Source organism: Dipteris shenzhenensis, chromosome 20, assembly GCF_047967505.1.
Source record: "Dipteris shenzhenensis isolate YYH24624 ecotype China chromosome 20, Dip_SZ_1.0, whole genome shotgun sequence".
NCBI lineage: Eukaryota > Viridiplantae > Streptophyta > Polypodiopsida > Gleicheniales > Dipteridaceae > Dipteris > Dipteris shenzhenensis.
Window position 1 is genome coordinate 13,381,420 of NC_141615.1, and position 12,877 is coordinate 13,394,296.

At 44.3% G+C, this 12,877-nt stretch overlaps 1 protein-coding gene across 3 annotated transcripts in view; it reads right to left on the minus strand.

The window, feature by feature from the left end:
• Window positions 1-12,877, minus strand: part of LOC147889300 (homeobox-DDT domain protein RLT2-like) — a 123,597-nt gene that overhangs the window by 41,590 nt on the left and 69,130 nt on the right. For all 3 annotated transcript variants that reach the window (XM_087391358.1, XM_087391356.1, XM_087391357.1), the window contains exon 10: window positions 12,650-12,736. In XM_087391358.1, coding sequence (XP_087247484.1) covers window positions 12,650-12,736 — 87 coding nt within the window. The remainder of the gene's footprint in view (window positions 1-12,649; window positions 12,737-12,877) is intronic.

The following is a 12,877-nucleotide window of genomic DNA, read 5'->3' on the forward strand; positions in this document are numbered from 1 at the left end:
ATCTCTACTGACAATAATCTTCCCAGGTATAACTGATACCCTCTGCTCTCCTGGCTGTAACCAATAAATATGCATTTGATTGCCTTATCATCAAGCTTATCTCTCAGCTGAGATGGTACATGAACATATGCAACAGACCCAAAAACTCTCATGTGTGAAAGTGAAGGCTTCCTACCTTTAGATGCATCAAAAGGGATAACAATCCTCAATGCCCTTGTAGGTGATCTATTCAGCACATAGTTGGCACACATCACTGCATCAAGCCAAAATTTACTGGACAAGGACTTGGCCTTAAGCATGCATCTGGCCATCTCCATAGTGGACCTATTCTTCCTTTCAGGAACAGGATTATGCTGAGGAGTGTAAGAAGTAGTGCATGAGTGAACAATGCCCCGTGAAGACAAAAATGCATCGTACCCAAAAGACAACCCTCATACACATGTTTGGAAACTGTGAGAGTTTGAGGTACATCATTTGTCATGCCCTATCAATGTAACTTGGCAAGAGCTCTATAATTGAGATGGCCCATTCTCTCATGCCAAAGATGAGTTTCAGCAAGCTGTGAATCTGAAATAGCAAATGCTTCAATAGAAAGTGCAGCTAAGTGATGATCAAGGTGATAAAGCCCCTTTTGCAAAGTGCCACTGAGAACTATGGCATTGTCATCACGAAGATCATATACTAAGCATCTGTATCCATCAAATATCACTCTGAAACCAGAAGTGGCAATTGTTGAAATTAAAATCAAGTTGACTTCAATTCCAGGAACAAAAAGAACATTTGTCAAAGTGACGAGATGGCTTGAAATGGATGTGAGCTGCACATCTCCAATTCCTTTTACAGCATAGGAAGCATTATTAGCACATGTGACAGTTCCCCTCGAGGTGCATTAGCTAAGGAATGAATCAACTGTCTGCAAGAAGTGACATGTTTGGAAGCACCACTATCAAAATACCAGACTGAGCATCATTAGCTGTAAAGACTGCATCAACTTTGGAAGGATCAAAGGAGCAATGGACAGCCCATGCCCAATCATCCTCGAGAGCATGTGCATGTGAGGCATCTGCTGGCTCATTGGATTCAATTGCATGTGAGGCATTGACTGTCAATCCTGCTTTCTTTTTCTCCGAAGCAATGCGCTTCCTGCATTCTGACGACTTTGCTCTTCCTACAAAAGCAAAGTGACTAACTGATCAAAGGAGTAGTGGTCTGGATTACCCATGGCCACTAGTCGAAGGGTTGTAGCGAACCCTTGATATGTATCTGACAGCCCATTCAATGTGGTACTGACAAGCTGAGAATTTGGCACCACCTCATCAATATTGGCAAGTTGTTCCATGAGGTCCTTGACCTTTGTCAAGTATGCATCCCATAGGGTCACCTTCATTCATGCTGACTTCCTGCAATTGCCTTCTTAAATATGCAACACGTTGATGGGCTTTTTTTGTGCGACTGGTATCTTTTTGTATAGGATAAAAAATGCTATGTAAATCATTGGATAAGAGCACTCATGTGTAGGAGGCAGTAGCACTAATAGGCGCACATGTAGCTAGCATGGATAGGGTAGAAGATAGTAACTAAAGAATACCATGACATTAGCCCCCTCTATTTTTTGAGAGGATTTTTGTATTGAATATATCTTTTGCAAATAATTACGCACTTGTATAGAGAACCCTAATTACAAGAAATGATGATGAAGACCTTGTCGCCAATGAGACGATTGGATAGCCATCGGAGCTTGGATGAGGGCCTTGGATCTTGCATTGGCGTATGGAATGGATGATGGAGGAAGTGGTCACTAAGGCACTGAAGAAGGACTAGTGCTTTCCTAAAAGACTACAGGTAAGGAGCGCTTTGCACGACCACAGACCGAAAGAGTGGGCCACAAGGAAAGGAAATTAAAGGGATGGCTCTCAACGGTGGAGATAAAGGGAGCCAATCAATGGACAAAGATTTGCACGGAAAAGGAGGGGACATGAGTTAGGTAGCATGAAAAGAAACTGCTAGTTTGCGCATCATTAAGAAGGGTGGTGGGATTGATTCACAATCATCTTCTTGCTCGTCTCAAGGTGAAGAGGAGCTTTGGGCTCATTTTCAGTTCTTGTTCAGGGTGCCATCCATTGTGTGGGTGCTTTCATGAGCTTATGCTCATTGTAGAAGAGCTTTGGCTCAGTTTAGTTTGGTTTGGTTCTAGCGATTAGTTAATTCGAGATCACATTTGGTGGTTCCTATTGAATGATCGTGAGTAACATTATCAAGTGCTCACGGGTGTTTGAACTCAGTTCGCAGCTTGTTACCTGGATGGTGGGAGCTTTTTGTACGTTCGCAGATTTCTACAAAGTGGAAGTTGACAGCGCTATTATTGATCGTGATAAGAGAAGTTCTGAGGATTCGAGGCCTTCTGGTTGTTCCAATAGAGGTAGTCTTATTCAGATTCAGAGGTCGCTGGAGAGGAGGTGCTGCACCATTATTCTTGCGGGAGGTGGCTGTTTGCCAGTTGCTGAGAGGTCTTTGGTCATTTGATGGAGCTTGATGCAGCAGATCGTGAAAGATTCTCCTTACAGAGCCATCTGTAGTGCAAGAGGCAGTGGCAGCCGGTTTGAGGTTGAGAGCTTCTTGCTTGTCCTAGTTGACGTTGTGGATTTGCAGACGTTTTGCAAGACCTTTATAGTGTAGATCATGAAGAATTGGAGCAGGAGTTGCGCCAACATTGAGGGCAGCCACCTATTGTGATTCACAGGCTTTGGGCTGGTTTCAACGATTATGGAGGAGCTTTTCCTTGTCATCAGCTCATGAGGAAACAATCCTTTCTGTGATAGAAGGTCGATCATAGTTCAAGGCAGTATTTTCCACGTCTCAGTTCACAGGGAGCCTTCTTCTTGCACAATCTATAGTTCCTAAGTGAATTCGACAGTATAGAAGAAGGTCAAGGTGCTCTGCTCACGAGTCATAGAGAGACAGAAGAATTAGCGTCAAGAATCTCATGGATGATCGCAGCAGCCTGCTTTTGTTTCAGTTGATATTGAGAGCTATTCTTGGTGGTACAAGAGGCTGATCATAACTCTTCCTTACTCGAGTGATATCCGGAACATCCAATTTGATAGAGAAGGGAGACGCTATTTTGTTTCAGAGCTGTGGGATTTAAGCGTAGAGGTTGCTCTTGGGTTTTGCCTTAGGTCAAGGAAGGCATGCTTCGTGAAACAGCACAGTTTTTCATGAAGAGTAAGGCTCTTGTCACGAAGTTGCAAAAGCTAACTGGTAGTTGGTTGTAAGCAGAGGAAGAGTTCGGGTTTCATCCAAGTATCCTGGCATCCAATCGGTCTTTCGCAAGCAGGGTTCTACCTGATCCTATAGGGGGTTCTATCTACGAGTTCATGGTTGCTTGGAGGATGTGATCTATACATTTCATTGTTGTATTCTCTACAGTTATTGGTGGCTGTCAGTATATGGTATTTCTCAGTATTTTTCCAGTTCATGGTGTTTTGAGTTCATCTTGGGATTGTGTTTCCTCTCGATGAGTTTGTAAAAAGGCATTTCATTGTAGCTCTGCCAGTCTCATCAACGTGCCTCATTGCGAATCTGATAAAGAGAAGCCAATTTGTCCCAAGCATCCTTTGATGCCCTGCATGACCGGATGTGTGGAATAATGATTCTCTTGCATGATAAAGCAATACAGGAATGTGCATTTGCATCTCTTGCATCCCATCTTGTTTGTTCCTGAGTTGGAGGAGCAGCAACAAGGGTGCTAGAGGATAAAGCATCAGAAGGAGTACCCTCTGCAGAGGGACCAGCAGTAGGGGCAGCCACTGTAGCATTGGCTGGCCTCAGATCAACCCCAGAAACAATGTTCCAAAAATGCCTTGCAACAAGAATATGTTTCATGAGATAAGACCACATCGGATAGTTGGTGCCATCCAACTTATCATCTTCACAAAGAATGCGCAATAAACCATGATTGTTGCCAGCCATTGCAAATGCGACAAGTCAAAAACCACTGACAAAGTGACCCAAAAGATAGCCTCAAGGCTTGCAACTGCAAAAAATAGGACTTGCTGTCCGAATCTGAAAAAAACCCAAAATAAGCTGAAATTTGCAAATGTGATCAAATGGCCTGCAATTTCTTGCCAAATTCATTGCAAATCCGAAAGTATTGTGCAATCTTGTGAGGAGATGGTGAGTGAGAGAGAGAGCAAGAGAGAGTGAGAGCTGGAAGCTTGGAAGCTGAAAGCTGAGTTGCAATTGAAGAGTGTGTGAGTGTACCGCTCAATGAGAGAAAGATAAGGTTTTTTCCTAGTGACAAAACCTTAGTAGTCACTAACCATAGTTAGTGAACTAACTGCGGTTAGGGGGAAAAAGCTCTTAAATAGGGGAAAGTGCCCCTAACTAGCTTATTATATTACATTGGTCACTGCTGAATTATATCTATAATTCTAACACCCCCCTGCAGTGCCGATGTCATGTACAAGGCTGATCAATCACCAAACGGATATAACTTCAGGGCACTGCGAAATGCCTCAAACTTTTCACGTGGTAGTGCTTTGGTGAAAATATCTGCAACGTTGTCATGTGTGGACACAAAGATCATACTGATCTCTCCTGCATGCAACTTCTCTCTGATGTAGTGATAGTGAACCTCAATGTGCTTCGTGCGAGCATGAAACACTGGATTCTTTGCCACTGCGATGGCACTCTGACTATCAGTGAGAATTGGAGAAGGACCCTCCAAAGACAGATGAAGATCAGCAAATAGACGTCGCAGCCAGACACATTCAACTGTTGCTGTGAAAGCTGCCCTGTACTCAGCTTCACATGATGAGGTAGCCACTGTAGATTGTTTCTTGCTCAGCCAGGAAATGCAAGATTTACCCAAAAAGAAACAATTGCCACTAGTGGACTGCCTAGTGTCATAATCACCAGCCCAATCTGAATCACTGTAGGCATGCATCTGCAAGTCACTCCCCTTGGGAAATAGTAAGCCCAAAGACTTTGTCCCCTGCAAATAACGGAAGATGCGCTTAACTGCCTGCCAATGCATAGTTTTTGGGCTGTGCATGTACCTGCTCACTTGAGATACTGCAAACTGAATATCAGGTCTAGTGTTGCAGAGATATATGAGGCATCCAACAGCCTGACTGTAAAGTGTGGCATCAACTGATTCTCCTGCATCATGCATTGTGAGTTTCAGCCCCGGCTCCATGGGAGTGGCTATGGGCTTACACTCATGCATGTTAAATCTGTCCAAGAGTTTCTGAACATACTTGGACTGAGACATAACAGTGCCACGTCTCTCATGAGAGAACTCGATCCCCAAATAAAAGTGAAGCAGCCCCAAATCTGACATGTCAAAGTTGGTCTGCAAATCAGCTTTGAAATCTGCAATTTTGTCTTCATTGGACCCTCTGAGCAGTAAGTCATCGACATAAAGAAGGATGACTAAAATTTCCCCCCATCCATCTTGATGTAGAGGGTGCTCTCAGTAGGACTATTGTGCAGCCCCTTGCTGGTCAAAAAGGCATGGATCTTGGCATACCATGCACGAGGGACCTGTTTCAGCCCATATAAAGCTTTGTTGAGCCTGCATACTTGAAGTGCATTTGCTGTAATTTCAAAGCCTGGAGGTGGTTTGACATACACCTCTTCTAGCAAGTCCCCATTTAAGAAGGCTGTTTTTATGTCCAACTGATGAACATTCCACTCAAAACGTGCAGCCATTGCAATAACTGATCGGATGGTGGTCATCCGGGATGTAGGAGCGAATGTCTCCTCATAATCTATGCCCTTTTTCTGAGCATAGCCTTTAGCAACCAGCCTTGCCTTATATCTGTCAATGGAGCCATCTGGCTTCCGTTTGACCTTGAAAACCCATCGTGTGCCAATGGCATGTTTACCCTGTGGCAAGTCCACAACATCCCAAGTCTGATTTTTTGCAATGGACTGCAACTCATCGTGCATGGCATTCATCGAATGCACATTATCCTTTGCCTCTTCGAATGTGGCAAGCTCCTCCTCATCAAGGAGAGTACCTCCATATGCTGATTCCACTGAATTAGCACCTTCCATGTGCCTTGCTGCACTGCGAGTCCTGCCAGATAACGAAACATCAATTTTACTCTCCCTGAGAGTCTGTAACAACCAGTTTGGGACTGTTTTTGCTGCATGTATGTCTGCAATTTCTTGCTGCACCACCTGTTCCACTGCTTGTGGAGGGGGCAAGACATCCTGTGGCGGAACTGAAGCATCTGGAGGTTGCTGTAAATTCTGATTTGCATCAGAAAAATCAGCAAGGGAACCCAAGGCAATGGGTAGCAACCCCTCAAAGACATTCTCTGAAGACGAAGGCATTTGAAATTCAGCCTGAGTGTGAGCTGAATTTTCAGAAAATATCACATCTCTACTTACTATGATCTTGCCTGTAGCAGGATTGTAGAGACGGTACCCCTTGCTTTCTGCACTGTAACCAACAAATATGCATTTGATGGCTTTATCTGACAACTTGTGCCTAAATTCAACTGGCACATGAGCATAAGCAAGGCATCCAAAGACTCGGAAGTGATCCACTGAAGGCTTCTTGTCATTCCAGACCTCATAAGGAGTTTTTGTTTTTAAAGCCTTAGTGGGAGCCCAATTCAGAATGTAATTGGCACACATCAAACCCTCTAGCCAGAATTTGTGAGGCATGTGTTTGCTTTTCAGCATACATCTGTCCATCTCCATGAGGGTTCTATTTTTCCTCTCAGCTTTGCCATTTTGCTGAGGGGTCAGCCTGACTGTGAGCTGATGCACAATACCCTTGCCTTTCAAAAAAGCATCAAATTCTGTAGACAAGTATTCCCCACCTCTATCTGTGCGTAATGTTTGAATCTTGAGTCCGGTCTCATTTTCAACCATGGCTGAAAAGTGTTTAAACACCGTGAAAACTTCAGATTTCTGTTTCAGCCCATAAACCCAAGTAAAATTGGAGTAATCATCAATAAATGTAACGAAGTAGAGATGACCACCCAACGATGGAGTCCTCATGGGACCACAGACATCACTGTGTATAAGCTGTAATTTGCGGACAGCTTTAACTGAACCATCCTTCTTGAAGGGGAATCTATGCATCTTGCCTAAAATGCACCCTTCACACGCATGTGGAGGAGGTATCTCAAGAGGTGGCAATGCATCAACCATGGAAAACTTCTGAATTGTCATCAAGCTGTTGTAATGCATGTGGCCATATCTGGCATGCCATAATTCTGCATTTTGCATGGCAGCTGTAGGGGTAGAAACTGCAAGAGCATGGGCTGCTCTTTTCTCAAAAATATCAAGCTGAAAAAGCCCACGCAGCAGAGTACCAGATAACCTTGAGGCATAGTCAGCTTCCTTGTCTCGGACAGCACATTTGTCATCCTCAAAGATGACCTGAAATCCCCCTCTGTTAAGAGTGGACACTGAAAGGAGATTTTTGGTTATGCCAGACACATATAAGACATCTGAAAGTCTGAAAATTGAGCCATCAATGGCAGTGAGCTCAACCTCTCCTGTGCCACGTACTGAATATGATGAGTTGTTGGCACAAGTGACTTTCTTACCAATGGGAGGTGGATGCAAGGAAGTAAAAAGACACTTCCTAGAAGTGATGTGCTTGGATGCACCGCTGTCAAAATGCCAAGTGTTCAGTGTTTCATTAACACTGAAAGCGGATGCATCTGTAGAAGAGTCATAACTGCAAGTCAAAAATGCATATGTATCATCACTGCAAGTGGCTGTACTATCCCGAGCATAAGGAACAGCCAACCTAGAATCTGAAATGCAAGATAAAAAGGCATAATCCTGTCCAACGAAGTTGGCTGCAGCATCCCCACTGTCAGATGCATGAGGAGCTGAATCTGAAACAGCCATACCTGAGCTGTTTTTCTTTTCTTTTGCAAGCCTTTTCCTGCATTCTGCTATGTGATGACCTGGCTTTTTGCAGTAGTGACAAAAACCATTCTTCTTGGGCTTATTTGCATCATTTTTAGCCTTTTGTGAAGGCTGTCCTGACCCACTGGAAGGCTGATTTACTGATGTCTTTGCCTGTCCCTTTGTTTTTTATTTAAATTTTGAGAGCATGGCTTGTTCACCTGCACGTGAGGCCAAATTTTTCCAAGTCTGCTCTTCCTGAAGCAGAAGTCCTATCAACTCATGAAAAGTGAGAGGATTTGCACCCCCCCTCAATGATGAGTTCAGCGAGGTATGAAAGCTGAGATAAGACTCAGGAAGAGAATTCAGAGTGGTTGTAATCATCTCTGAATCACGAATAATTTCATCTATGTTTAACAATTGCTCTCTGAGATCCTGTAGCTTTGTGAGGTGGACTGACATGGAGTCACCCTCTTCCATATGTGTATTACTCAACTCTCTTTTCAAGAAAGATACCCTTGCATCATTCCGAGCTGCATACATGCTTTCCAAAATATCCCACCCTGCCCTGGAGGTCTTACACGACCGGATATGCGGAATGATAAATCTTTTCACTGAAAGAGAGATGCATGACAAAGCTAAGGCATGCCGTGAATCCCATCTCTTCTGCTCTGGAGTAGTGACTGTAGCTGCACCAACAACTTGTCCTGCAGCTGCACCCTGTGCACGACCTCTTCCACCTCCTTGCTGGGGAGGGGTAGCAGGTGCAATATCTGCTGGTCGGATCTCATCCCCATTGACATAATCCCATAAATTGCGAGAATTCAGAATATTGCGTACCATGAAACTCCAGAGGGAGTAGTTGGTACCATCCAACTTGTCTTCCTGTGAAAGACCACCGAACTGGAACTCATTCTGATTTTGATGGGCCATATCTGAGAAAAAGATTGAAGCAGATACAAAGATGAATTCCCTTACTGGGAATGAAATGCACAACTCCCAAAAAACACAGCCAGGCACGGGCTGTAAATGCAACTTAGATTTCTGTACTTGCACTGTCAGAAATCTGTCCAAGCATCAAAAACTCTCCAGAATCTGCCAAAAGTACTTCAAACACTCCAAGAAAGGCAGTATGAACTGAATACTCCAAAAATTGCTCTCCCAACACAAAAGCCCCAATTTGTGGCTTGAAATTGCAACCAGAAAGGGGCAAATTTACTAAAAGCCCCAAATCTGCAATTTTTGAACAAAAGCCCCAAATTTTAGACTAGATCTGCAGATCTGTCTGCAAAAGCCCCAAATCTGTAATGTGTCTGTCAAAGCTCCAAGTGTATTTCCAAAAATACAGCCAAACAATGGCTATCTGCAAACAAAGCCTGCCCAAAAAACTAACTGCTCGAGTACCTGCAGAAGTAAAACTCTGCACAGAATGCCTACAGCAGAAGTGTACGGACAGTGTGCTGACAATACGGAACTGTCAGGTACGGAATTCGTACGTTGTGCGGAGTACGAACGGCGTACGGACGACAAGGTACAGCGAGCAAATCTGCACGGCGCTGTAGAGAGTACGGACGTCGAGTACGGCGAGCAGATCTGCACGGCGTTGTATGGCACAGATCTGTACGGTGCTGTTTGGCGCAGAACTGTACGGTGCTCTTTGGCGCAGATCGGTGAGCAGTACGGCGAGTAGGTAAGCAGTACGCAGAACTGTACGGTAGGTGAGCAGTACGGTAGGATTCCGTACAGTCGTACGGACTGTACGGATGAAGTGTAGGAGCGAAGGTGAGTTGCAGCTGGAGCTTAACGGGGAGGTTGGAGCTGGAGGCAAAGAGCAGGAGCTGAAGGGAGCAGGGAGCACGGAGCTCTTGAACCCGCTCTGATACCAAATGTGAGGAGATGGTGCGTGAGAGAGAGAGCAAGAGAGAGTGAGAGCTGGAAGCTTGGAAGCTGAAAGCTGAGTTGCAATGGAAGAGTGTGTGACAAAACCTTAGTAGTCACTAACCATAGTTAGTGAACTAACTCCGGTTAAGGGGAAAAACCTCTTAAAGAGGGAAAAGTGCCCCTAACTAGCTTATTATATTACATTGGTCACTGCTGAATTATATCTATAATTCTAACAAATCTGCCTACAATAGACCCAAAAGCCCCAATTTGTAGAGCAAAACTAAGCCAAAAATGGGGCAAATTTAGGAAAGCCCCAAATTGTTAGCAACTCTGCAATCTACTTGCAAAATCGTAACCCGAATGCAAAAGCCCCAAATGTCACCCAAAAATTGCAGAAATGCTGCAATGTCTGCTCCGGACGGTACGGAATGGTATGGCCGGTACGAAACTGTACGGACGATAAAAAACGAAAATGCACGGAAATCGAAAATGTTCGAAACTGAACTGTACGGACAGTACATAAATCCTTACAATTGTACAAACAAATTTTGGCATGCTGTACGGACGGCCGTACGGAACCGTACGAACAGGAAAAAAAACTTTTTGGTAGCTGACGCGCCATACGAAAATCCGTACGACTATATGGACTGTACGGAATCATACGGACAACAGGTCGCGGGGTCGCGTCAGAGCTGTGCAGGACGTCCGGTAGCTGAGCTTGACGATGGAGCTGAAGTGCACGAGCTGGAGCTGGAAGCAGGAAGCTAGGAGTAGCGAGCAGGTCCGAGAAGGAAGTGCTCTGATACCACTATAGGCCTACGGAAGCAAAAGGATGCACAAGAGTGGAGCAAGAAGTGGAAGCCATCACATCAACTAGTAGAAAATGAAAGTACAAAGTACTATAAAACAAAACCCTAGGACCTAGTGTCCTAGTGGTACTACTAGTACTAGGTGTGTCATAAGACACTAAAAGTACTAGGTGACCTAAGTGCCAATAACTAAAGCTACATGGCACATACCAAGGCCTAGAGGGCATCAATACGACCGGGAGAAGATCACCTACACATGTGTAGTAACAACTCTAAGGACTTCTAGTGGATATTCCTAGAACGGTAATCCTTCACCCCTCATAGACACTCGGGTGTTGTACGCCTATGCACGCACGTTATACGACATTCCACACCAACTTGCCCCTGACCTCTTGCACACATCTCGCCCCACTTCCTACACTCTTCACGAAAGGAGGTGTTAAGGATGTTGTGATGAAGCTTCATAATGGCCACGCGAAAGATCATGAGGGATTGTGCACTGAATTCATTGCATAAGGGATTAATATCCTAGCCCCGATCCTAGCGAAGCTCTTTGCCTTGGCTTGCCTCGCACATGGACCCTTCATACCATCTCACCCATTCACAAAGGCAGGGGATCCCATGAACCCAGAGAACTACAGGACCATCATGATTGGACATGTCATGTCCAAGATCTACACATCAGTGCTTGACTCCAAGGTCAGTTGATTTGCAGAGATGCAGGGGCTCAAAGCAGAGAGGCAGGCCGGATTTCGACATGATCACAAGACCATGGACCACATACTCACACTTAGGTGTGTCATCAAGGAGGCCAGGGCACGGAAGCAGAAAATCTATTGTTGCTTTGTAGATATCTGCAAGGCCTTTGATACCGTACCGAGAGCCCGCATCATTAGATGGTTGCAAGAGTTGGGTTATGGCCAAGAGAGCATTTGGGCTGTCATGGCGCTTTACGAGCAGGTTTCAGGTAGAGTCCGGACAGGAGCTGGAAAAGCCAGCCAAACGGAAAGCAACAAGCGGGCATCTGCAACAACAAGGAGTAGAAGATGGCTGCAACACGGCAACCCAACAGCATAGGAAACCTGCTACACAGACGGGGCAACATCGCAGCGGCCTGGTCAGATCTGCTCTAACCAGCAGCATAGGGCAGAATGCCCTCATAAAAGTAAGCCAGAGAAAGACTTCAGTCTGTCAGTCTACCCCTCTTCCAGTCCATCAATCAGTAGCATTGCACTAAAAGAAAACTTTGGTCCTCATTCCACGATCAGCTCCAGCACAGCAAGCAGCCTTCAGTCAACACTCGTTCAGTTTTATGATTAAACCCAAGGGCGTCTATCGATTAAATGCTACCTAGCCCTACTGAATATCCTTGTACTCAGTTATATTCCTTGTGCACTGGTAATTGCCAAGGCCACAAAGCAACATCATAGAAGTTATGATATGCAAGCCTTCTGCTGCAAGTGTTGGACACCATGTGCCTAATTTGTGTTACAGTAATGGTCAATCACAAATGATGAGTTAGAAGAAGAAGACAATTATGAAGGTAATGAGGACACAGATTACATCATGATACTAGACACATAGGATGAAGAAAGGCAAGAAGACAGATATATGCAACAACAGATTGATAAAATCTCTGGTCACAATAGTTGAGAATGCAAGCGCCAGTGTAGTTAAACATAGTTATGAAGAAAACGTTTGTGGAATATGTGATTTGGCAGACGCCTGGCAAACACATGATGAATTGAACACTATCAAGTATCCAAGAATCTCCCAAGCATCAATCAAAAAGCTGAATCAAGTACCATTGTGAACATTTGAGAGCCAAAAAGCTTTTCTCTTGCACCTATTTGAAAAGAAGCAGGTTGATTAAAAGTGCCAACACCTTTTCCGATGCAACAATGTAAACTTTATCATTCCCCAGTGATTCAAAATACTATTCACCCATTTGCAAACCAAACATTGATATAATGGTTTGCCTTATTTCTAGACCAATTCCCCAAAAGCTCAATAAAACTTATAAATGAGGCAGTTTGAATACACCATCATCAACCAATGATTGATTAAACACTTACATAATCATAAAAAGCTTGAACCAATTCATCCACTGTAAAAGGCCATAATCCAAGAACATCGGCAAATGTGGTCAAGAATTTCCACACCTGTACAAATCAGACATTCAGCACAAAATGTTGTAGTAAGAATCATCATGGCATCTAGTAAACCTTCGTCATTCTTAAGACTTCCACATCAGACCTACACGTCACTCTTATGATATGTAAGGATCCCTAAAGGCACAAAAA